Genomic DNA, 26,989 nt, shown 5'->3' on the forward strand with positions numbered 1-26,989 from the left:
ATCCGGTTAATACCTTAATTAATATTAAGGAATTTGACACAGGCGTGGTCTTCGTGGCCCTTGGACCTAGTATACCGGGTATTAATAAAGGTATGTCATCGCCAAGGTCTTCGTGGGCTTTGGAACCAGTATACCGGGTATAAATAAAGGAATGTCATCGCCATGGTCTTCGTGGCCCTTGGAACCAGTATACCGGGTATTAATAAAAGAATGTCATCGCCGTGGTCTTCGTGGCCTTTGGAACTAATATACCCGGTTAACTATCCCGCAGCCATTTGGGGCAGTAGGTAGTACCCAAAATTACTATCCTCCTTATATTAGCTTAAATACTTGACATACCATTTTAGTATTTTACGTATTTCTACGCAAATACATGAGTTAACATTAATGACTGACTGAATAATTGGGATTTCTATAGTATAAAAGCCCATAAGACAGAAAAAAGCATGGGGTCGTCTAAAGACCCACTTGGTTACAAACGTTTTGTTCGGCATCTTGGCCTGTCAAGAGTTAATACCTTAATTAATATTAAGGATTTTATCACACCCGTGGTCTTCGTGGCCCTTGGAATCAGTATACCCGGTAATAATCAAGGACTCGGTCACAGCCGTGGTCTTTTTGGCCCTTCTTTTTGGCACCGGCCAACCGTCCGTCAATTCTTAGGCACGACTACTGAAGTTTATATGTGTTATAAGTGACTGAGCGTAGCTAAGTCCTGTTTTAAGTCGTCCATTTGGCATTTCATCCGTCCGTTCAAGATTGTGGCCGTGTTGGATACTATCTGTTCATTCCGCCAGAGTTCGCATAACCGTGAATCTTAGTGTTCCTGCTACAAGCTGTCAAATCGGAATAACCAATATTATGGTACCTATCAGCCGGAAGAAAATTTGAAAGATGAATTATCATTGAAATGGTTACATTTATTTTGACAAATTGTATAATAATTCCATTAAATTGAAATTTTAAAAAAAAAGTTACATAAAATTACAAACACTCTTTTTTGGACGCGAGGTCATTTGTTCACAGAACTAGTAGTTAAATTGTATGTTTTCCATAATTCAGATACATTCGCCAGTAAAGTGGCAGCTATCCAGGACAAGTACGCCGATGCATCCATAGGAAATGTGACCGGAAGTAACGCGGTGAACGTGTTCCTGGGAATTGGCATTGCCTGGTCGATCGCAGCCTGCTACCACAACTACCATGGCAACAAGTTTCTCATAGATCCGGGAAAGTGAGTACCAAACCGACAATTATATGATCCGATTACTCACCTCATCATTAATAAAATGTATGTCAAATACTTAATTCGTATTTACTCACCTGGAGGAGGCCCACCACTTCCCCGCCCTGTATTAGATACTGATGGTGTCCCTTCAGAGCTCTCGCAAGGACGCTAATTTTTTTGATATAACGAGTCTACATTTAAAATTTCAAAACAAGACCTCCAAAATGTCCACGCATACAATGTTATTCGCAGTATGCAAGTGCTGCGTATTAGTAACTTGTTAGTAAGTTCTATTCTATTTTGTTATTTTATACAAATCATATGTACAAAGTATCAACCAATCAAATAATAATTCACAGCCACCTGCAACATAAGAAAATTGTGCACCTCTGTGTGTGGTGGGGGGTGTCGTCGCCCGCTCACAGGCAGACCTAGGGAGAGAAAGCAGGGCATTGAATAGGTTTCAAAGGGACCAGGTTCCGCGCCCTTAAGCCAGGAAACCGGTTGTGCCTCGATGAAAAGTGTGAGTTGGGGTTGGGAAAAATCACGAAGACAACGAGGAGAAAGCGTCGGAGTACCTGGAGGCAGGGCGGAAGGTCACCAATCGTATTTACTCACCTGTTGAATTATATCAATTTATTACTTAGCTATTTCTTACTCTTCAAGGGTGTTATCGGCTCAAAGTGTCAAATTTGAAGGTCAGTTGGCTAATTGAAATGTTAAGCCTTGGTGTTTGGATTCACCAATTTTAATGTTTTGACATTTACCGGTCCCCATTAGGGGGGCGACACATTACGCTATGCGCATCATGGCTTGGTCTATTTCAGAATATCATTTCAGATATGCTGAAATAGTCCAATCCACTAGAATATAGCGTGTTCTGTCAAAGATATTAATCTTTGATTCTCGGCCCCGTGTCCTGCTAGTTTTTATGGGCTGTTGGTCCAATTAGTCGTTGATTAAACCACCAAACATAACCGTCATAAACATTTGACCAAACACTAACGGCACGAGAATCGGCGGTTAACGGGAACAGTCTTGATGCAAAAGTAATCCAAATATCAGTAATTAAGTACTGATTTGACAGTGACTTTAAATGTGACGAGAGTCCAAAAACCTGTGTCTTAGGCCCGGTTGTTTCGCAGAAATTGAGCCATCATTAAATGCGATTGAACCTTACGAATGTATAAAAAAAACAAAATGATTCTGAATGGCCATTTTACGAAAATGTTACATTTGAATTTCTGCGAAACAACTGGGACTTAATTATTAATATAGCGAAAATGAAAAGGAATAAGGAGAAATACAATTATATTAATTACTTGACTTTTAATTTTAGCCTCGCCTTCTCCGTGACGATTTTCTGCACCGAAGCCATGGTGACCATCATCATATTGATGATTAGAAGATCGAAGTCCATCGGGGGGGAGTTGGGAGGAGACAAGAAGGTGAAGGTAGTAACAGCCTGCTTCATGTTCTCGCTGTGGCTCATCTACTTGATCCTCACCACCCTGGAGGCCTACGACGTCATCGAAGGCTTCTAAACGGAATCAAAGACAGAACTGGCTTACAAAAACCATACTAAAGTATACACTAAAGATCTAGCGACAGAAGTTACCATCTCCTTTGTTGAACCTAGATTTGTTTTACTTTTACACTCCTTACTGTTTCGCTACAATGATTTGTTCGGTGTGTTCTTTAAAGTGAAACTTGGGGTAGGCGGATTACTAAACTTTTAAACGAAAACATTGTCATGAATGCGTCAATACTTTTTAATTAATGCAACCTACTGGACAGCCGTGTTCGGTATGATGCTTATCAACATTTACGAGTAGTCAAATGAAACGAAAGCTTTTTAAAATTTAAACAGTGGTGTGCTATTATTATTGTTGAAGAGTGTGTGCGTGTGGTTTTTTTTATGAATTACTTAACAGTATTTACCAGGGATGAAATTCAATTATATGATTACTGTTGAAATTTACATTATACAAACATAAATGAATACTATTCAGTTGAATTATCAGATGATTGTCATGATCTAATCCTTTGTGGTAATTTGATGTTTATATTGTGTTATTTAACTTCTGAAATAGGTAAGTATCCGTACTTATTCTGCTTTATATTAAATCTACTATATAAATTTGCTACTTCAGCTAGCGTTCATGATTCAAGATATTAATGCATTTTGTGCGCGTTTTAAAATAGTACCTACACCACCGTAATATATCCCTAGTAACTATTACTTATACACATTCGTTTTCAGTTGTTGTTTAATTGAGTTAAAGCCTTATTATTACTTTCACCAACCATTGTGTGTTTCAATCGTTTATGTGAGAAGATGTTTAAAGTTTTAAAAAGTAAACATGTACACAAATGATTGGGATGGGAAGAGACAACTGATCTAATGTTGATTAGGCGAAGGTGCTTGTGTTTCAGTGTACTGTTTTTGAGATTACAATTATTATAGCTGCGAATGACTTCCAAAAATTGATTGTGAATACTTAAAATGTAATTGACATGGCAAGATGTAGGCCATGATTTTTTTTAATAAACATAACATAAGTACTTGTGTGTGCTTCGGTAGGCCAAAAACTTTTTTAAAGCACAAAATAAAATGAACAGAGTATTTAAATGTACATATTTAAGATGAAAAGTGTTTAAAATAAACTGTTGTACATGAAAATTCATTATGTTAATGATTTTTTCAAGGAATAAAGACTTAAATGTGCATGTTCATAAAGTCCTTCATTGCAAATTATAGTTAAAAACCTTTCCTTTAAACTGTTATGAATTATATAGATTCTCTTCACAAAAATCTAAAACGCATTGAATTCTGACTGATTTTGAATCATAGAAAATGTTAGACTATTAAAACAATTTAGTTTTTAGTCCTAAAATTATATTTTTCGCACCTCTGCACCTTCTTTTGCTAAACAATGAAATGCGACACCACTACGCCACAATGTACTCGTAGTTCATATTTCTTCTGCTGATTGTTACGTCATCCTAAACCTCGAACAACTGAGATAGGTACTGAAAACTAACTTACCTAAATGCTATTCACCTGGTGTATCTTCTATTATTATACTTACCTTTTTTCAAACGGAAAATACGTTATATTATAAATTTGATCCTTTCCGAAGCAACGAAATGAGATTAACTAAATGAGGTTCAAATTGTACAAAAGCTGTTGATTTAATCTTATGATCCTATTATTTAACTAAGAACGTTTGTGTAAAACACTTGTCATCAAATATTTATAATATATTATATTGTTCAATAAATCTACGTGTCTAATGTAACATAACATACTCTACTCCGTGAAACAATTTTAACTAGGTCTGTAAAGTTTAATAGAAAACTTAATATAATATAATCTTTACAAATGTATTACATCTTTCTCATAATTTACTTATTCAAAATAACTGAAAACAATTCTTTAAAAAAAATGTCAATGCCTCCCTATAATGTTTTTAAATAGGCTCCTACCATTATGTACTTTCAAGTCTAACAACGTGCTGAAACTAATATAATAATTTGATGCTTTGCCCGAATCTATCGATACTTATCAATGTCTTTTTAAAAAGTGTATATTTAATTAATACTTCTACCTAAACAACAAATTCCTGACGAGTGTTTTAAAGCACCTTAGAGTACGTATACATTTGCGAACCAAAAAGCGAACCGTACCACGAATTACGAGAAAGTAACGAATCAACTGCAAGCGGCTTATCGCCATATCGGCATATCAACCATTTGCGGTTGCTTCGTTTCTTTCCCACGAGTTGAGGTTCAGTTCGAGGATGTATATGTAGCATTATAACGGATCAAGTCTCAAAACGTAACTACGAGTAGGTTTGTATTGTAAAGTACCAATTTTTAATGTAGAGGCTTAGAAAACAATCAATCAACCTACTTTTTATATTCTTCTTACATAATATCTCTTTCTACATAAAATATTATATATATTATCCCATTTCTGAAATGGTCTTTAACGTGTATTATAGAAAATACGTATTAAATACACATACCTATTCTTAAGTATTTAAGCATTATTTATATTTACTACGATTAAACTAAACTTCTTCTTTATGCATTTTTAATGTGTAGCTACTTATAAATTTTAATGTGGAAATCTGTGTTTATTAGAAAAAACCCTTGAAAATGTTTGCATCGCCCGGCACGTCCATTTTCTTACATTAAAATTTTGTTTTGGTAAGTACTTATCTTAACCCTCGGATGGCCGCTGTTTAATTATTTGATTTTATATTGATGTTTACAAGTATTTTAAAACTATTTTTTAAACATATGGATGATGTTAATTCTTAGCCTCCTTCTAAATACTCGCTTATCTATTTCAACACAGGCTTCACATAATGAATTATTGTTTAGACTAGATTGTAAATTTTGCATAAAAGACATAAGAATGAAAGATGTGCTATAATTGTAAGTGAAGCGTGATTTGTAAATATGAAATTAAGTAATGCAGTAGAGGAAATCAACATTTTCAAAATACCTATGTTTTGCGATGCATTCATTTTTACATGTAGATAGCCAAAGAAATCATCCAATAAACATTGTTACATTTATAACTCAGCTTAATAATTATAAAAGAAATATAATAAATAGGTATTATAATTTTAACAAACATTCATTTGAAATAGATGGAAACTATCAGCGCTTTTTTCCAGTTTGTTTTATAAACCCGTCTGCATTTCATAATCCGTTATTTTTAAAGTTTTTCTTATGTTTCTAGATTGTAATTTAATATGTTAAGCTTGTTAGTTAATTTGTATCGTATTTAGTTTCCCCTTAGTGGTTTAATTAGCATAATAAGGCCGAAGATAATATGAACACCACTTAGTATGTTTTAATTAGAATTAATATTTAATACGAGTTAGAGAAGATTTTAAATATTTTAAAGTCATGCTGGTTAACATGGATCCATGTACACGGCAAAAGGGTTGGCATGCGCTGTATGTAACATACTAAATACTAAAACATCATTCATTAGTGTGAAATTTCATAAAAAGCTTTGTTATCGAATGACTTATGAAAATATCACATTCAGCGTATGTTTAACTATCCTTCAATTAAATTGATAATAATTCATACATAAATCTTCCATCCGCTAGTCGACAGCGCGAGTCGGTTAGTGTTTATTAAGTGTTCAGTGTTTTATTTATAAATATATTAAAGCTATATCATTCAAATGCAAGCAAGGTGGCCCAAGAAGGAAATATTTTTAAAAAATGTTCGGTAAAAAACGATTAAAAATCTGTATAAAGAACCTTATATGCAACGAAAAGTTATAAATTCAAGACGAATATTTTTTTGATTGAGTTATTTTTGAAAAAAATTGTTTTACACATTTTTTGGTGGGCTTAACGAAAACTGTTATAATACTACCGCAGTGTTCAATATTTTTCTGATTTCAATCTAAATTACTAATCACAAATATAAAAACTTATTGATTGGTACATAATTTCAAAAAGCAAAGTTTTTTTTTTATTGCAATTAAAATATAATATTCATAATATATATTTTCCAAATAACAGTCATATTTTCAATTATTTCATAAAAATGGTTTTGAAATTGACACCAATTAATTTTCGGTTTTTATTGTAGATAAATTATCATGTATTTATATTTACGTACATCTTTATTTTTGCAATAAAACATGAAATTAGTTTTATGAATTGTTTATAAATTTTCATAGAGGACAATTTCGTTGATGTTAAATTGATACAAATTTATTTAGTGATTACCTATACACACTTATATATCATTAAATGATAATGAGGAATTATGAAATATTATTATATTGATGTTGATCATAATAATATGTTATTTTGTTATTTATTATAAATAAATTGAATTATTTATAAATGTAATTGATGTATTTTATTTATTTGCTGTTTGTTTACCTTCAAAGTTTTATAATTTATTCACCTTTAATTGTCAATGAAAATTACTGTTATAGTCAAACAAAAACTGAGGTCAAATCGAAATTCGGCCATAAAATGTACAGGTTTCATAAAAAGATTCTTGACATAAAATTTGGTTTACTGTTTTTTTCGTAAATTTTTTCATGAATGAATTCAAATGTGTGTTTAACCTTTCCCTTACTGTGCTAAAAAAATCCACGCGTTCCGGTGCTGTGTAGTCAATACACATCTCAAAATAAGCAATTTAATATCGGAAAAATATAAATATTAATAACTAATCGCTTATGTTTATTATATTTTATTTAATTGCTGAAAACATGAAAAAACCATCAGCAGATGATAAAAAAAACGTGCGAGGGGTCCATATCTAACGACGGTCGGCGACCGACTGTCTGGCGGCTGGCGGCTGGCACACACACAGCTATGTGGTCGTAGGTATCAATGGTCTAAATCAAAATACAACTGTGGACTTGTAGATTTCTCATGTTCCCGCATAGTGGACTAAAGCCGAACATGAGAAATCGTGTCATTTCCTCGCACACTCTTCGCATAGCAGTGTCACACGGTTGATTGTATTGGTGTATTTGTTTCCGATTTTTAACAAAAATCTGTGATTTTTAATTGAATTTGAAAACTATGTAATATATTATTTTTTTAATTCAGTGCATAAATGTATACGTAAATCTGAACCCAGAATTTATTATATTTATAGAGTTATTAACGTTATTAGAAGCAATGTGTCGTAAATACACACCACAGATAAGGAAAGGTTAAACAAATATATACAAGATATCTGATAAATGATATTACCGGGATGGGAATAGGTTTTGTCTCACTATTTTAGAAGTGACTAATTTATAAGACTTCCTTAACCTTTGGAACACCAGACCCTTTTTGAAAAAATCAAAACAAAATGGAAACAAAAATGAACTCAAGTTTGTTTCAAGTCTTTTCAACTCTGTTTCAAGTGTAAGCCACTGTGTTAAAAATTTATATGCACTTTCTCATGGCATACAGGTTTAAATCGCACGTAAAAAAATTCCAGCTAGGGCGAAATTACAATGCCAGTAGCGCATGAAAGGTTTGTCGGCTGGAAAAAAGCCTTGTCACTGGTCCACGAACGGTTTTCCAGAGGTTAATAATGCAAGTTACATAGGGAAATTATTATTTGTAATTCAAATACCTATATAGTTGTGTACACGGAAAAATTATATTTATGCACATATGTATTGACTGTGGTTTCGTTAACCCTTTTAACCCGTCAATAATATTTGGCTAATTTATATAGCGTCGTTTTCGTGAGAAATCACCTTAAGGGCGCTGTCAAGTCACAAAATAAAAATTTTACAAGAGACGATAAAAACTAATATTTTCGGATTCGTAAAACTAATCTTGAAGTTTATATGTACCTACGTGATATATTTTTTTTCATTTTACAAGAGTTAAATTACATTGACGGTTCCGGCGAAAGAAAATAAACTGGTTCCTTGTAACCCGGACGAGAATATCAACCATCTCTAAACTATGTATACCAATAAACTGTTAAAAGTTCTTCAACCAGAATATTCTTCTGCTTTGTTTATTTTTATTATTATTTTCACTTTACCCTCATTTTAACAAACCATTAGATTAGGTGTACCTACATTCTGTATGTCGCTCTATTTCGAGCTTCCTACAAACAATACTTACAATTGACCTCCCTTGAGAATAATGTATTTACTGGCATTGATTAACAATGCATTCAAAAATATCATTAACGAGATAAAATATAATCAAAACAAGAATCTATATAGGTCTCTTTGGTTGAAAAGTAACTACTGTTAATGATGGATGTATTGACAGTATTTAGTGTAAACAGATAATATACATAGTACCTAAAACTGATAAATCAAATCAATGCCAAAACAATTTGCAATCTGCAATGTTAGTTCTCTCGGCAGTTGTACAGAGCAACACTCGTCTCTTGTGAGTAATTTATAAGATAATTAGTTTTGTGGTCCAAAAGATCAAACATAAATGTGAAAATTCCAATCGGGGAGTAATATCAAAGTTTTGTAAATTTTGTTTTTAGTTTGTAAAAGTTCCTGACAATGGATGCAATTGAAACAACCTCCCTTTTACCAAAGAATAAGGGGAATCTAACTATTCTAGATTGTCCAGCCTATCATGCTAGGTGAGCTAAACCTTTTACTTCGTACTGCACGAGCCATTTGCATATATGGAATCCTTGTACCATTCACAGTGGAATCATGTTGGCGTGACTACAGCTAGGCTTACAATTTACGTTCCCTATAATTTTTTCATTGTGCGTCCCATCAACCTATCTGTGCAAGATATTATTAAAGGAAGAAAAATGTGCACATAACATAGATAAAATTAAGAAATCAAGTTTGCGTCACGAAATAATAAATTCCTTTTTTTTAATATGTAGGTTACAGAAAAAAGTATTTCTTATCTGATAATTTTCCTTCATATTGGAGTTCGTGGGTTAATAATTGGTGATACAATGGTACTAGTTAACAATTATTATTTTTGAAGCTACTATTATGTACAGGGTTTTCCAATAAGAGGTGTTATTTTGATATTCAATCGTAAAAGATCAATGGTTTCGTTGCTTGTATGGCACGTAGCACCGTCTTGTTGAAAATAAACGTTGTCCAGATCAATACCATCCAATTCCGGCCATAAAAAATCATTAATCATCTCTCTATAGTGCAATCCATTCACCGTAACTGTTGCTCCAGCCTCATTTTCGAAAAAGTTAGGTCCAATGTCACACATTGAGGATAGAGGCTTTTCAGCAATAAATCTTGCGTTTTCCGAGCCCCAGATGCGACAATTTTGCTTGTTGACGAAGCCACCGACGTGGAAATGGGCCTCATCACTCAAGATGATTTGCATTTGATTCACTCAAGTGAATTTTAATGCGTTGTTGAAGCGTTCATCGTTCCATTGTTATTAATGGCGTAGTTTCTACTTGTCAAATGTCAAAAAATGACAGCTTCAAAAGTAACATCTACCGAAATAGCGGGCTATTCAAAATAACACCTCTTATTGGAAAACCCTGTAGTTTAGAATTTATTTATTCCGGTTTATATCGATTCCTTACCGGCCCGTGAGGGACGGGAAAGGCTAACAAACTAAATTAAATTTAAAAATTATGTATTGCCTCGGATGGATATTATTGTTTCCAAGTTACACAACAATGAAACAGTAAAAATAGATAAGAATACTTCTCATATATGAGTCGTGTAATTTCTATACCTGCTATATCAACTTTCATTGATTTGGAGAAAACCGCAAAAAACTGTCACATCTCTAGCGTACATAAGTAAATGCACTACAATTTTTTATATAATGAATTGGAGTAATAAAATTTCGAAAAGCATTTATTTTTCTATATATGTCTAGCAATAATTAAGTTATTTCGATAAATAAAATGGATATAGCGGATTTTGATACTCACTTCGTGATTTTGAAAGTCAACTGAGCCGACATGGCGGGTTTAGAAACTCACGCGTAGATCATTTTGACACACGAGCGTGGCGTCAGAGCGGCGGCCATATTGTATTTCGGCAAAATAACTGCTTGTGATTCGTTGAATCCGATATAGCGGGTTTTGATAGTAACTTTCTGTATGATATAGCGGATTTGGTTTCTCAATCGCAGCTTAAACATGGTTTTTGGTCGCGAAAAGGAGGGTTTTGAAACTCAATTTTAGGCTCCTCTTGTTGCTCGCAAAAATGTGAACAAGATGTCATACTCAGATCATTTTGTCAAAAAATCGGATATAGCGGGTATAGAAATTATAGGATTCATATGTACAAGCAAAAAAGTGAAAACACAAATAAAATAACACAGAGACCTTGCAACAAGTGTTGAAATATCTGTGAATATATGTCAAATATTATAGTGCGAACGCTGAGAACTTTTAGTAAATATTTGGTTCATAAATATCTGTATACTTACACAAAACTAAAATCTGCTGACACGTTTCTTTCATCGGGATGTGTGCGGAAGATGAAAGCATGCGCGGACAATTTTTAACAGATGTGCAGCCGCACATCTTAGAGGAAACATTGCGTACAATATGTTAATACCATGACCAGTGACCAGATATAGAAACAATAGCACGTGTTGTTTTTACGACAAACAGATGGCGCTGTTCTAAAATTATTGTCCAACAGATGTGTTGTTTATTTTTATTTTTTTAATATAGGTATATAAAAACACACTCGTATTAGAAGGTTGTAGTAACATTTACATTTTTATTTATATAGACAGATACTTGGAGCAGGTTGAAGCTTGTGTATTTAGGAAGTATGTTAACGAGAGATGGGAAGGCTGACAGAGATATTGAAAGGTATCTCTGTTAATGGAGGACTGAACGCAGTTGGCGCTAACAAAAAATTGTCCAAAGAAGCGGAGTTAGCAGTCCACAATGGAGTGCTGGTACCTACCCTGATGTATGGAAGTGAGGCATGGAACTGGCAAAGAAAGGATGAAAGCAGATTGAATGCTGTTGAAATGAGATCGCTGAGGCGTATGTGTGGTAAAACCATGTTTGATTGTGTGAGGAATGCGGAAATCCACAAAGAGTGCATAAGCGTAATAAGTAAGATAAAGTAAGGGGCGATTAGATGGTTTGGGCATGTAGAACGAATGAGCGAAGATAGAAGTGTAACGAAGATATATGATGCAAATACGAATGGTAGCAGAAGTCGGGGACGCCTGAGGAAGACATGGCACGATCAAGTGAATCAGATACTCGAATTGGGCCATGTCAAGATTCATAGAAGAGTATGTATGAGACAATGTATGAATGTGAATGAGGCAAGAAGTGTGTGCCAGGACCGAGTTGTTTGGCGGTCCATCCTCTCTGCCTACCCCTGCGGTAAACGGCGTGATGGTTAGTTAGTTAGAAGATTGTCTAATTTAAAACTCGCATACCCTCATCATGACACACTTAATTTTGCAAGCAGTGATGATGCTAGTGTAGATGGAATAAAATCTATGTATATTAAAAAACTGTTTATTCTTTCGTTAGTTACTAGTTACTCCTCTGGTCACCTGCAATGATAAGTGTCAAGCTTTACATGGTTTTCAGACATTTTTTTAATCCATTGAAAAACCTTAAAAGAGAAATTGTTAATTTTTCAGCAGCAATGGCAATTTCACAGGGCTGACTGTTACAGAGATCCTGGAATCTGCCACCGATCCTTTCTGGAGGGGGATCCGCTGGCTCCTTTTTGTTAGTTTCTGGTTCGCAATGGTGGCCATGCTAGTAGGAGCGGCCTTAAACATCAACGAAGCCAGCAAGACCTGCGGACTCACCGACGAGATGCTGAACCTCACAGTCATACCGCTGGAAGTACCAACCGCCTTTGTACCTGAATTCGCTACGCCCAGTATCATCAAAGACCAGGAGATTATGGTTATGGTCAATTAAATTTATAAGGTTGGAGTGTACAACACCATCACATTTGATGATCAACCAATTTGATATTCAACACAAATTTGAAATTTAGACATTTGAACGGTTCCCAGAGGTAAATTGCCAATCGCCTGCCGTATGCCAGTTGACACTATTTTCGTAATAACTTACTTGTTTTTTACAAAATTATATTTTTGTAAATTGTAACGTCTTACCAGATTTATAAAAAAATGTATATAGCTGTCCTATGTAGCCCAGGACGGCTAATTATTTTCAGAGAAATGAATTTTTCTCTCTAATGTTAATGATTAATAATGAAGGCATACAAAAATATTCTTGAGTTTTATTATACAGGGTGTCCTATGTGTGATTCTACATGATGGTAGAAGTTAAAAATATAACTTTTTTCGAAATTCCAATACTTATTTTCCTAGACAAAATAATTTTTGCATAGAAGAATATTTATTTTCCCATACAAAACAATTCAACTTATTAACCAAAAACACTACCATAATTTTGTTACTTTTACTTTCGTGTAGAATCACCCCCCGAAGTTAGCACACACTAACTGCTTAGTTACCCCTGGGCAACATTTTCCAGCTAAATAAGCATTCTTCCCAATAAACATAACATGGAATTTTGCGTGCGCTTTTTCACAAATAAAATAAATACATTTACAAGTGACGAAACGATAAGCTAGAATAATATTATTTAATTATTTCCTTGACATGCTAATAAAATATATCTTAGTATGTAGGAGCATTATTTTTTAAAGTTCAAAATATCATAAAATCGAGGCAAGTGCGGTGATCTACTAGGAAAGCCATGGTGAATTTCTTGGTATATTAGGGTTTAAATGCTGATTCTCGCACTATTTAAGGGTTTGAAGAAATTGCAATCAACTGACAAGCATAGCAGTACAACTGTTATTTGAGTAAAAGCTGAAACAGGTTGAGGATCATTAAAGGGGACATTAAAGGGGGGGAATGTAAGAAATTCAAAATGGTGCTTATTGTAAATATTATAATAATCATCAATAATGTGATTGAGTTTGAAACACCTTAAATGTCCTGCCGCTAAGTGCTCCGTTGTAGCCTCTCTTTCTGATACATGCGCTATTTATGAGAAAAAGGGAGACATTATAACGGAACTATCAGCAGCATGCCTTAAGTTAATTAAGTTCACATTAAAATCAGCATGTTTTACAATCAAAACAGCACGTCTTTTGATCGATTCATAAATTATATTTTAATAAAAACACCGTCCAATTTAATCAAAATATGTATTTTTTTAGACAAAAGTAAGAAAATAAATTTTTGTATAATTTTTGTTAACAGCATTCCAGTAACAGAGTAGTATACCAGCCTTTAAATTCTATTATAACTGCACTGCAGTAAACAGTGCACTTTTATAGCATTCTTTATATTTTATAATAATCTTTGCTTGAGCTAATTACTATTACATAAAAGGTTAAAGCTAGTCCTGGGTTGATCGATCACGACCCAATGGCAAAGTGATTGGGTCGAAAATACCTGATCTTTGGTCTATATATAGAAGTACCTAATCAAAGATCTAAATTAGTACAAAAATGCCATAGATAAATAGATCGATGCGCCGCCCGCTCACACCGTGTTTTCATTTGACGTAGGTAGTAGGTAAACCATAGATGTATAAATTATGTAGAATGGGCATCCCGAGGTATGAAGACGCCTAGTCTAAAAAATGTATACACCTATGGTCACTCGCCACGCCCATCACGGGTGCTAACTGAGCAGCTGATGAGCTGGATGGATCAGATTGAATCTTTTTTGAAAAAGTAACCCGATCGATCATTGGTGGTTTTTGATTGGGTTAAAATGATTGGGTAGTTCACAATCAGCCCAGGACCATTAGAAGCCACTGAAAGCAGCAGTAGTAATAAATGTATAACAATCAGTTTATTAACAATTATAATTTTAATAGATTTTAAACATTTTCCAGAAAAAATTGGTTACAGGACTTATATCCCCAGTTTTATCGAGTTTTCATCTAAAAGTAATCTATGACCTGGAGGTCCAGCACGGATGATCGATAAAGCCCTATGTTAATATGATATTGACAAAATCTATCATCTATGGTCAGTTAACGATATTTGCGAGCACGGTCAGAATATGATTCCCACAGTCAGTAGACAAAAACCGCTACTTTTAGCGCAGCCTCCAAGGTGTCAGATGAGCTGTCAATATGCACAAACTTTTGGATAATGTTTTACACTATGCAAAATAATTGACTTATTAATGAATGGAGGCGAACTAAGCACTTAAAATTGAATAATTTTTACACTTCTAATATGTGAGAACTGTTGAAATCCGCAATGAATGGTAACTGTAACACACATTAAAAGATGGTGCCTTAGACCCCGGCTAACAAACACACAGACCACAGAATATAGCGTACGATATTACATATGTACACGTATTAAGCCAAATTCAGTAAATTTTTCTGAAACCCAGGAGCATGATAATAATTGTCATAACGTCATTCGTTATGCAGCGTGTACACTTGCGGGCCAACGCGCTAGCCGAACCACGAAAAATGGGAACGCAACAGACCAACCGCAAGTTGCGGTTTGCGCCCTTTGCAGTTGATTCGATTTCCATGATTCGTGGTTCATGTCGCGCTTTGGCTTGCAAATGTATATGCAGCATTATGTTCTTTTTGGGCAGTATTAAGCTGAACTGGATTCTAGAAGGTTTCATAAAAAGTAACGGACATAAAAAATCACTTTATATTTTAGATCTGCTTGAAGGAAGGCACTACTGTTCAAATACAGTCAAGGATTTAAGGGTTAAAGGATAATCAATCAATTTTAAGAATCTTTGCTGGATACATTGTAAAAGTAAAAAAATTATTACGTTTTTGAATACAAAAATTTCTATGTGGAAAAGGTAGATGTGACAAAATTAATAATAATGAAATGAGAATGCTCAAATCGTTTCCCCTTGCAGTATTTTCAAATAATGAATCGTATTACATGATATATATTGTTTCGATGCAATTCTTTATTATTTTATAATTTAACTTATCTACTTTTTCTTTACTCATCCTCTTCTTTTTTCGTACATTTTACAGCACTTTACTAGGGTACCCAAGACATAATGGAATTTTTAATACGCTTAGTAAAAAATTTCATTTATAAAAATAAATATGTACATACATAACACCGATAATAAGTCACCTCTGCATAAATTAAATATTGCCACTTTCCAGAAGAGTCAAAACAGCATAGAAAAAGTTTTCAATTATTTTTTTAAAACTACTTGAGCAGTAATGGGTTGTTTTGCTAGCCAATGATAGGAGACGGAGTGTATGTTTTGGAAGAACATGGTAATGTCTTATATGATATAATTCCCAAACTTTTGTTAAAAAGCATTTTTGGATCAGTCAACCCTTTTAGACCGTATGAATATTTGAAAATGTATAGATTTAAGAATTTTTTCCTCCCTATCAAGAGTCTATGTAAATTGGCAGTTTTCGATTTTCAATTGCTGGTATAACTGGCTTTGCAAGCTATTTTTTAATTTGATTTTAGCTAATCATTTAGTCAGTATGTAGACATTTTTACATATTGAATGTGATTTTTGTGTTCAATCTCAACCAAATTTTTGTAAAATTAAATTTTTTCAAATGTTTTGTCTTTATGTAATTTTTTTAAATTGAATAAAATGTTGTTTTTTGCACAGTGTACTATTTGTCATTTTATGTGAAACATGCCCTCCGAAACCTAATGTACTTTCAAATGAAATTAGCAAAACCTTCTAAACTATAAAAAAAATAAAAATAAAACACCAAAATTTTTCAAATAACTCCACCAATTGTTATCAAGCATCGAATGTATTCTACCACCGCCTATTTAATTCAGGTATAAAAGGGTTAACCAGTTAAAGTGGTGGATTCACAACAACAATACGAAATTTGAGATTTCTCTGTAGAATAATATACGAAGAATGTAAAGCGATGTTGTTGTTATTTAAAAAATATTAAAAACATTAAATACAAAAAATCACGTAGAAACAAATTATTGTTAAAAAAACATAGTACCTACATAAATGCATTAAAAAGAAAAAGGTCATCAAAAACACAATGATCTTAAATTTAAAAAAAAAATACAATAGATACATATATTAGTTTAGTTAAATGAAAACTCTATTTGCTTATAAATAGTATCAATGGAAACCATTTCAGAAATGACAATGTATACATATTATCATCTACATATATAAGTAAGGTAAATACCACGTGTGAGCAGATAATTTCAAAATAGATTTTTTCGTTGCTTTGAACAATACAAGTCACACTGATTGATGCTTTAAAATTTTGAAAGTCAATACTGCAAATATATAGATTTGTTCTTCCAAGACATTTTTAAAAATGTTTCTTCCGCGGTATTGGACTTAAACCGATGATATTATGTAATAGTTTTAAATACTGAATTGCATAATTCAATACAGCAGAACCCAGTTAATTCGAAATCTACGGGACATCAAAAACCAAATTTCAAATTAACAAATTCTATGTAATTCAGCCGCCCCTTTAAATTCGGGTAGGATATTCAGAGTAAATTCGTAATAATACGACTTATTCCAGTGTAAATCGAACTTGCGCAGCCGGCTACGGCCGCAGTCAGCCCTTCCAGATCAGATATTCGAAGTGTATTGATAAAAATATGATATATTACAAGTAAATCGAAATTTTTTTTTGGTAAAATTTATCTCACAAGGCCGGGACACTGAATCAAATCAGCATCGTAACTTGTATAGGACCCTCCAAAAGTGTATTTTTATTTATTTTTTTAAATTAACCAAAACATTTTAAGATGTAATAAATAAGAATAAATTGAAAAAAAATTGAAATCGAAAATTTTTGTAAAATCCCATACAAGTTAGGTTGAATGAGTGTCCCGGCCTTGTGATCTAGGAAGTTTTGGTTTATTTCGAATTATCAGGTTTCAAATTAACGGGATTCCACTGTATAGCATTCTCATTTGCCTCTCGCATTTTAATAAAAAAATGTATAAGTCACAGTATATTTTTCACATAAATCATATTTATGGAAAAACGTAATAAATATTACACTGATGAAGATTTTTCATGTAATGTCACTTCAATATGCATAACATTTTAACATAATTAAATAAATATCCAATCTTTAGTACAGAATTGTAGATAGAATACAGTTAAACTACATTCTTTATCTATAAATGTTATTAACGGATCACCATTTTAACATTTCAATTAAGAAAATTAAAAAAAGGCATCATAAATATTATTTCACTCATTGCATTGTTATAAAGAAATATAATAAATTAGTGGCATCGGGAGGGTTTAAATGCTTTGAATAAACTACGACATCAGTCATAAATTGACCACCGAAGAGCGCACATTGAAATAACCAGACCATGTGCAGAAAAGTAAAATTAGCTAAAGTGAGGCAAAGCTTTGCAGCGCTGTTCACTGTGGGATTTTTCAGCGCAGGATCTGAATATTCGTTCTTAAAAAAATCGCCTGGAGTAGCGACGATAAAATTGAGAGAGGTGATTGAATTATAACACATTTGTAAATAGTATAACAAAATGTTAAATTTTGGAAACAAGTCCAAACTTTTGTTTATCCGATTTGCGATATGTAGTTAAGCTTTTTATGCACCCAGCAATTCGCGCACCATTGTAGAAAGGACTAGTAATTCATAAGCAGATTTTATTTTCGAGGACCGAATGGTGATATTACAATGAGAGTTGCCTGTATACTGTCCGATTCATTTATTGACAAATCACCGAAAGTAGGGTGGTCATTCCGCCTCCCGGGTTCGGAGCAAGTTGGTTTGTTCCCCTTTTCCTGATTGGCTCTCCTATTAATTTCGATGTCTATAAGGTTTCCATATTATGATTATGGTGTTTTCCTAGCCACATAATAGCAATAAACTTAAAAAAACAATACATATTCTAAAATCAGATCTCTAATCATTAGGTGACCATTTAAAAAAGATTTATCGGATTATAAATTATTCAGTAAAATTTTTTTACATTATTTTTCACCAACAAAGTATTCATGAAGTTAGTATCAATACAAACATAATTAGCGCTCTAAAAATAATCTCTTAACACATTAAAAAAACTTGAACATTTATTATTGCTAATGAAATGGCAATCTCTGTCCACGGATGCTAAAATGTCAACTCCATCCTAATTAGGAACTTGTTTAAAAATATATTCTCTTGAACAATGGAGTAGCGACTAAATCCTGGGCCCGAAAAGCTCCTGAGAAAAGTCCTGAATACGATAATAATATGATCCTGTAACTGAAAGCTCCAATGTAATCTCTCCATTACCCACATGCACTGTTTACGAGAGGGAGAGGTTATAACAGAACTGTCAGCGGTATACTTATACAAATGCCCAACAAATTTATTATTAAAAAAACAAGGCGCAAGCTTATCTTTCGATGAAAACTGCGCACTAATTATTGTGCCCAGAATCCTGGCAGCTATATATTAAAAGATAATTATAATTCCTACTGATAAAAGTAAATCTTAAATTAGTATTTTGAAAATAGCATCTTGTAAGCTGTAAAGAGCCACAATGGGTTTAGTCTTCTCTAAACAGAGGTCCCGGAACTCATCACAAACTTCCATCAAATATTTCTTGTGACGAGGATGTCTGAAAGAAAAATAAATCAATGTTTTAATGGAATCACAGCCTTCCATGGCAGAACAGTTAGCTACTTGGCTCAAAATTTAGAGAGTGCAACTGATATATATTTTTACACAGATAATATGAAATTTAGTATATTTTCACCGACTTCCAGAATAGAAAATACTCTCATTGTCATCCTTTGTAAGGGACCATAATTTAGAATTTCTTTTTTGCAAAATTGCTTTGGTTATGTTTAGTGACCAAATCTAAATAGCCAGGTACTTCCCAACCATACTCTTCCTTTGCTCGTTCTACCAGCATTTAGTACATTTTTGGGAATCACTGGCTCGGGGTAGTTGGATTCTTGTACTGTATGATCAATAAAAAAAATTAATTGACTGCAATGTGGAAAATATTACCTTTCTATGACAGCGCGAACGGCTCTATCGTGCTCATTCTGCTGTACATCGAATTCCAAAAACGTTGCAAGACTTCTGACAACCGAACTATCGACAGAGAGAGCGAGGACTTCCACACGGTTCTTTGGGGAAAGCTTCTGGATCGTAGTAAACATCTGAGACACTATCTGCAACGTGAAACATGCTCAATAAATAACACAAAGTTAAATATTATTTTTCTGCTTAACAAATACTCCGCAAATTATTGAATTTTGTAAACAAACCTGCGCTTCGTATCTTCTCCTCGTGTTTGCTGGGAGCCTCTCAGATTTTTCAGGAGTCACAAAGTTAACCGATATAGCGGGACCATTGGAAGACGGCTGACGTTCAAAATCAGTTCTACCTGGAAAGTTGAATTGTAAAATGTTTAACTGATTCTTTGCGCATCCCATCATATTACGGATGACATAGTCGAGCCGTGAGGTTTATCCAAATCCTGAACACAGACAATTAAAGATTTAAACTAATTAATACTAGCAACCTTTGTAAATTAATGAACTTCTTTATGTTTGACAGATATATGACATTTGACAATGTAAGTTGAAAGCCTGTAAAAATTGATGCAGGTTGATCTGTAATCGATGTTTTTTATTTTTACTAATTTCATAGCAGCACTACATAGAGGATGTATAAAAAAAAGGATTGTTATGATAAATGGATGCTGAAAACTTACTATCACTCTTAATAATAGCGGTGGATCCTCCACCGGCCCCACTAGAGGAGCTTTCCGAGTCATCGTTCCAAGTCCTCACCAACTTTTCCATGAAATCCACTATTTCACTTGTTGCAACTCTACGCTCTTGAAATCTAGAATTATCAAAGTTAGACAATATTAGTAAAAGAATTAGATAATTAGAAACTTGTACGTCTAAAGTTCAAATTTTTGTGTTTAAAACTTTGGCACATTTCATGGACAAGCATTTTGAATAATGGTCAATTGAACGGTTCCTGTTAAACACCGTTCTTGCTATGCATGTTACCTATGCATGACGACTTATTGATTAGCCAACAAACATAACATCATGACTGTTAAGACGGCTGATCAAAAACCTGAAAAGGACTGAGAATTTGAATTATGTCTTAAAAATACACTTATTATGGTCGGCTATGTGTCTGAACAATAATTAAAGTAGAAATGGGATAAATAGAAAATCTATTGTTATAAAGAAGGGTATCTGTGTGGTGGGCGGCCACGAGGCGGATGCCGGGCAGACATTCTTATACAAGTCTACAGTTTTATTCCGAGATTAATGAAATTATGCACAATTGACATTCAAAACAAGTGGAACATCATTGATTTCGGTCATGGTTAAAGGTCATCTGGTTTCAAAAAACTATGTGTAAAGGCCGGGCAATGCCTGGGACTTCAGTAAGTAGAAATATAAAACTGTAGAATACAGACCTGTCTCTATCCCAGCTGCGAACCCTGACAGTTCCTTGCTCCATGAGGATGATAACATGTGTGGCGGACAGATCTCGACAGATGTCCTGAATCTCATCCAAGTTGGTGGCTTCAATCAGAGATGCTCTGATACCTGCCGTCCACAGCATATTGGCTATCTAAAAGACATGATAAATCAGAATAAGGTATTAATTTAATTTAATCACTCAATTAAAAAATGAACAAAACACATTTTGCATTAAATCCTAGGAAACACTTCCTTGCAAATACATATGTGGAAGCAAGGAAAAAACTTCCATGACACGTCATCAATGCTACAAATATAAATCTATTTAAAGCTTGATTGGATTCCTATTTGGAGAGAAGAAAGGATTAACTCATTTTTTTTAATTTTAAGAAACTCAATTATTTTAGAACTACGTATTTGCGAAATTAGATAAGAGTGCATGAGCAGAATGCAGCCAACTCATTAATTAATAATGATAACAAATAGGACAAATGCTGAAACACCCTAGTCAAGTTCAATCTTGCTCTAGGCCAGTAGTGCCCAACCCACGGTCTGCAAACCCACCTTATGCGGCCCATTTTGTACCACACTTGTACTACATGCGGCCCGCAAAGGTTTGAAAAACAGGTAATGCGGCCCATCTACTAAATAAATTGTGCATGTGTATCACTGCTCTAGGCACTAAACTTAATCAAATAGTATTAACACACTTTATTCGGGTAGTTTGCACACTGTCGGCAATGTGTAGCAGGCGAAAACAAAGGTCGCATATGAAAAAACAGATTTTTCTTTAAATCGTTATATCTTCGAAAACATGTACATCTTTTAATTAAATTTTCTATATATTAATCACTATCCCCTAGCTATAAAAGTATAGTTGGGACCTTTCCAAAGAGATTGGTATACAATAATATAGAATATCAGATAGCAATACCTTTTACCCTGTTAAAGTAGAACCGCCATAAAAGGTAAATCTACCCTTCCCGCTGTCGAGAACAAATAGATTGAACGAGTAGAACTACCTTTCCCACACAATGCGTTAAGTTACACTTAGGCCATTCTTCCACAGGGATATGCAAGTATGATACTCATGTCGCAAACAACTTGTGTGCCCCAAAAAACTCGCAAACGATCATGATTTTATGTCTGGGATTGCCAGGTGAATGCAAAAAAATTTTAGCACGCAAAGTAATTTCCATAATAATCTATGAAATGAATCCTATAATTTCTATACCCGCTATATCCGATTTTTTGACAAAATGATCTGAGTATGACATCTTGTTCACATTTTTGCGAGCAACAAGGGGAGCCTAAAATTGAGTTTCAAAACCCTCCTTATCACGACCAAAAACCATGTTAAAACTGCGAGTGAGAAACCAAATCCGCTATATCATACAGAAAGTTACTATCAAAACGCACTATATCGGATTCAACCAATCACAAGCAGTTATTTTTCCAAAATATAATATGGCCGCCGCTCTGACGCCACGCTCGTGTGTCAAAATGATCTATGCGTGTGTTTCTAAACCTGCCATGTCAGCTCAGTTGACTTTCAAAAGCCTCTATATCACGAATATAGTGAGTATCAAAATCCGCTTTATCCATTTTATTTATCGAAATTACTTAATTATTGCTAGACATATATAGAAAAATAAATGCTTTTCGAAATTTTATTACTCCAATTCATTATATAAAAAATTGTAATGCAATTACTTATGTACGCTATAGATGTGACAGTTTTTGCGGTTTTCTCCAAATCAATGAAAGTTGATATAGCGGGTATAGAAATTACACGACTCAAATATTAATTTACTTGTCAAGATAAAAAGACACCATATTGTTTCGTGGGAATATTGGAAAAAATGGTTAAGTCCGAAATTTTACTCAATAATAGAATTATGATGTTATGCCCTATAAACTGGTAGTACCGCTAAGCTGTGTTAAAATTATTTTCTTTAATTCAAAAAATAAATTTAATCTTAGATAAATAAATAAATATTTTTGTACTGGAAAAAACATTAAACCGATTTGCCTTATATTATATCTATGGATGTTCACTTGTATATTGATATTAATAATTTTTATTCCAGGATGTGGGGAGGTTTTCACACTACAGTTTTTAGGTGTGTTAAAACCACCAAGCTAGGCACATGCCAGTGTTATTAATAGAAGAATATAAATATTTTTTAAGAAATACAAGTAAACCAAGTAATAATAAAGAAGAAATACAAGTAAAAATTAGAGAAGAAAAATTAATTATGAGTAATTAGGTTGGGTGTCGTGAGTGAGCATGGGACCAACGCTCACTCAGGTGTGGCGCTTGGTGTAAAATGTTAATACGGCAGCCCGCTCTGGTGTCCAGGCAATTTGTTAACTCGTCGAATATCTATACTTTGAACAGGATGGGGGACATACACCCTCCTTGCCTTACTCCTGACCGCAAGTATATCAGCTGGGAGTACGTACTTGACCACCTTACAACGTTTTCCTGCTGGGAGTGGCATTATCATTTCTAGCAGAAAACTTTAACACAAATTAATTGTTATTGGTGTGTCAATACTTCTGTAAACGTCACGTAACATTTGTTGTATTTTTTGCCTTTGTTTGACAGTTCGAGTGGAATATTATTTTTTATAGCAGATGAAATTCAAATTGTAGTGCATTGAAAAAAAGCGAAGCAGTCAATTTGAAACAATTACATGATGAACAAAAAGCAGTTAGTAACTTGGTGGTTTTTGCCAGTGCAAAAATGTCTGGCAAAATATACTAATCGCTGCCATTTTGAAAAAAAAACTAATTCTGACATTAATGAAAAAGATATACTTAAATGAATTCACATCATATTATATTTTTATGTCAACACAAACTGCAATTGAATTTGATAAAAAGGTAAGATGGTACAGAACTTAAATGCTTGTTTTCTCAAAACAGTTATTTTAGAGTTAAAGTTTTTGTCTGTATTACACCCACGGTTTATTCTACAGTTTTCAATAGTTCTATAAGGAAAAAGATTTTGAAAAAGGATTGTTGAAATCTCGAGCAAAGGCAACTAACGCAATTAAATAATTTCATCAGTCATTTTCCACCAACAACAAACCACCAAGGATTGACCACCAACCAAGTATTAGATGGTATTTTTATATTTAAAATTAACATTGTACAAACAGAATTAATTTTTCCTTGATTACCTGAGCCTTTTCCTTGGTGGCCTGTTTAGTGCTTGAGGTGGCGCACACACAGATATCACTGTCAGCCGAGTGCAGGGCCCTGGAGTCGTCAGGGTTGCCACAGGCTCCCTGCACCAAGCGCTCCAGGGAGAGGGAGATGCCGGCTGCTGACTGGTGGGATACCTCGTTCCGCCCGCCCAGCCCGGAATGTTGAACCGTTTTTCTGGAATGCAGACAAAATACTAAGGACGGGTTGTTTCACAAAATTTGAACAATTCATCAAATTTCAAACTTAAATTTGAAATTCTGGGAAAGTTTACAGTAATTGGATAATAACAGAACTTGAATAGGACATTCACAGAACCTGAATATTAATCTTGAAATTTGATGAATTGTTCAAATTCTGTTAAACAACCCATCCTTGGTGTAATCTACACCATTTGTTACCAATTTTCATACGACCTTTCGGTTCCCAAGCCTCAACGAAATTGATTTGCTTAAGAAATAATTTCTATTGAATTTGAAAGCGTAGGGTTAATTCCACCAAAGTAAGATAAATGTGACCTTACTTATGGAGCACACAGCACAATTCTATGGGTTTATCTTTCCGGTGAGGGGAATACACACATTTTCTTCCAGGTACTAAGCAAAAGACAAAATATTACAGGCAGCTGTAACAGCTTTTCAGTCACCATTCATAGGCAATTAGAAAAGATTAATTGTGTTCTTTCTTTGGTTTTCAAGAACCGCAATGTTAGAGAATGATGCGTGTACATATTATATGTATGCGATACGTATTTCGTATGATTAAAAAGAGTGCCACGCTTGCACGTTATTCTATTATTCCGTTACTATATTGCAGTAGAACCCCGTTAATTCGAACCCCGATAATTCGAAAAAACGCGTAATTCGAAATTTTCGCCAAAAAAATTTTAAAATTTTTTTAATTCGAAATTCGTTAATTCGTAATTCGAAATTTAAATTTTGTCCGCGCACGAAAATTTGTTCGTGTAATTCGAAAAAATTTGATTATTGCGAAAATAAATCATAATATTTCGTAAATCTGAATCTAAGTCAACCGTGGCGGTAAAACGCCGAAAAATGTATTTTTACGTGGTTATACAGCGACCTAATTAGTATTATTATTTTGTAAATCTGAATCGATTTACACTGGAATGTCGTATTTTTTCAAATTTATTTCGAATATCCGAGTTTGAAGGGCTGAGAAAATACGTTTTACTCGGATATATTTCGTAGTTTTACGAGTTTACACCAAACATCTGAATTTAAAGGGTCGGCCGCGACGAAAATCAGCCGCGAAATTTCGATTTACGTGTAAATATATCGTATTTTTACGAATTTATTTCGAATATCTGAATTTTAAAGGGCCCGCCGTGACGGAAATCGGATGCGAAATTTCAATTAACGCGGAAATATATCGTATTTTTACTAACTTTAATTCGAATATCCGAGTTAAAAAATACGGCGCGACGGAAATCGGCCGAAAAATTTAGATTCACGCCGAAATATGACATATTTTTACGAATTTACTTCAAATATCTGAACTTAAAAGGCCGGCCGTGACGAAAAACTGCCGATAAAATTCGATTTACGCGGAAATATTTCATATTTTTACGAATTTACATCAAATATCTGAATTTAAAGGGTCGGCCGCGACGGAAATCGGCCGCGCATTCTCGATTTACACGGAAATATATCGAATTTTTGCGAATTTATTTCGAATATCTATATTTAAAGAGCCGGCCGCGACGGAATACGGCCGTAATTTCTCGTTTTACGCGGAAATATATCGTATTTTTACGAATTTAAATTCAGATATTTGAAATAAAGGGCCGGCCGCGATGGAAAATTACCGCGAAATCTCGATTTACGCGGAAATATATCGTATTTTTACGAATATCTCAATTTAAAGGGTAGGCCGCAACCGAAATCGGCAGTGAAATCTCGATTTACGCGTAAATATACATATAGCATTTTTACGAATTTATTGCGAATATCTGAATTTAAAGGGCCCGCCGCTACGGTAATCGGCCGCGAAAATAAAGAAATAATTGGTATTAATACGAATTTACAGCTAAAATACCACCCGGATTTGAAGAGGCGGCCGAGAAAATCGATTTTCGGCGTATTTTATTATTTTTTTTTTCATAAAATTTCGAATTACGTGGGAATTCGTTAATTCGAAATTTGATTTTTGATGTCCCGTGGATTTCGAATTAACGAGGTTCTGCTGTATGTAGTAAGTTTTATAAACATGTACACACAGTAAAAATAGCAAACCTCAAGTCAGCCAGCATTCCATCGTATCGACCTCCAGCGGCGATGACATCCAGCGCCCCTTTTCTGCGCTTCTTCTTCAATTCACATACAAACTGACACATCATGCCCGAATACTGGTGGATGTTGTACACCATGCAAGGAGATACAACAATGGGGCACTAGAAACAAGCAAAATGTCCTATAACCATTTCAAGTTGAATAAACAACATTTTGTAAAATTCTTATTTTTATTTATTTATTAATCTTAAGTTAGCTCACATCTTCGTGTGTGCTAATAGTTTTATAAACATATAAACATGTACATTGTTTGCAAACATAATCTTTCTTTAAATATTTCAATAAAGTCACAAAAAAGAAACATTAATAATTGAGAT

The 26,989-nt window shown here is 33.9% G+C and overlaps 3 protein-coding genes across 7 annotated transcripts in view; 2 read left to right on the forward strand and 1 right to left on the reverse strand.

Moving 5' to 3' along the window:
* Window positions 1–6,937, forward strand: part of Calx (sodium/calcium exchanger 3) — a 351,624-nt gene extending 344,687 nt beyond the window's left edge. For all 3 annotated transcript variants that reach the window (XM_089641071.1, XM_089641072.1, XM_089641073.1), the window contains 2 exons: window positions 1,063–1,234; window positions 2,568–6,937. In XM_089641071.1, the coding sequence (XP_089497197.1) occupies window positions 1,063–1,234; window positions 2,568–2,772 (377 nt within the window). In that variant the 3' untranslated portion in view covers window positions 2,773–6,937. The remainder of the gene's footprint in view (window positions 1–1,062; window positions 1,235–2,567) is intronic.
* Window positions 6,938–9,099: 2,162 nt separating this feature from the next.
* Window positions 9,100–16,695, forward strand: LOC149416939 (uncharacterized). 3 transcript variants are annotated; one of them, XM_089641075.1, is made up of 3 exons: window positions 9,100–9,141; window positions 9,248–9,349; window positions 12,337–16,695. In XM_089641075.1, exons 2-3 carry the CDS (start codon window positions 9,267–9,269, stop codon window positions 12,623–12,625), a joined length of 372 nt encoding a protein of 123 aa, XP_089497201.1. In that variant the 5' UTR covers window positions 9,100–9,141; window positions 9,248–9,266; the 3' UTR covers window positions 12,626–16,695. The 3 variants fall into 3 exon arrangements, with proteins under 3 accessions (XP_089497201.1, XP_089497202.1, XP_089497203.1); XM_089641076.1 differs by having other exon boundaries at window positions 12,340–16,695; XM_089641077.1 differs by lacking the exon at window positions 9,100–9,141 and having other exon boundaries at window positions 9,159–9,349; window positions 12,340–16,695.
* Window positions 16,696–26,989, reverse strand: part of Gcn2 (eukaryotic translation initiation factor 2 alpha kinase Gcn2) — a 41,326-nt gene continuing 31,032 nt past the window's right edge. Inside the window, exons 24-30 of the mRNA XM_089641074.1 lie at window positions 26,616–26,773; window positions 24,336–24,537; window positions 21,141–21,298; window positions 20,412–20,545; window positions 19,963–20,081; window positions 19,700–19,866; window positions 16,696–19,304 (exon numbers count right to left, since the gene is read on the reverse strand). Of these exons, the coding sequence (XP_089497200.1) occupies window positions 19,178–19,304; window positions 19,700–19,866; window positions 19,963–20,081; window positions 20,412–20,545; window positions 21,141–21,298; window positions 24,336–24,537; window positions 26,616–26,773 (1,065 nt within the window). The 3' untranslated portion in view covers window positions 16,696–19,177. The remainder of the gene's footprint in view (window positions 19,305–19,699; window positions 19,867–19,962; window positions 20,082–20,411; window positions 20,546–21,140; window positions 21,299–24,335; window positions 24,538–26,615; window positions 26,774–26,989) is intronic.

The sequence above is a fragment of the Hesperophylax consimilis genome, chromosome 16 (assembly GCF_061612785.1).
Source record: "Hesperophylax consimilis isolate HC1 chromosome 16, BYU_Hcon_1.0, whole genome shotgun sequence".
NCBI classification, from domain to species: domain Eukaryota; kingdom Metazoa; phylum Arthropoda; class Insecta; order Trichoptera; family Limnephilidae; genus Hesperophylax; species Hesperophylax consimilis.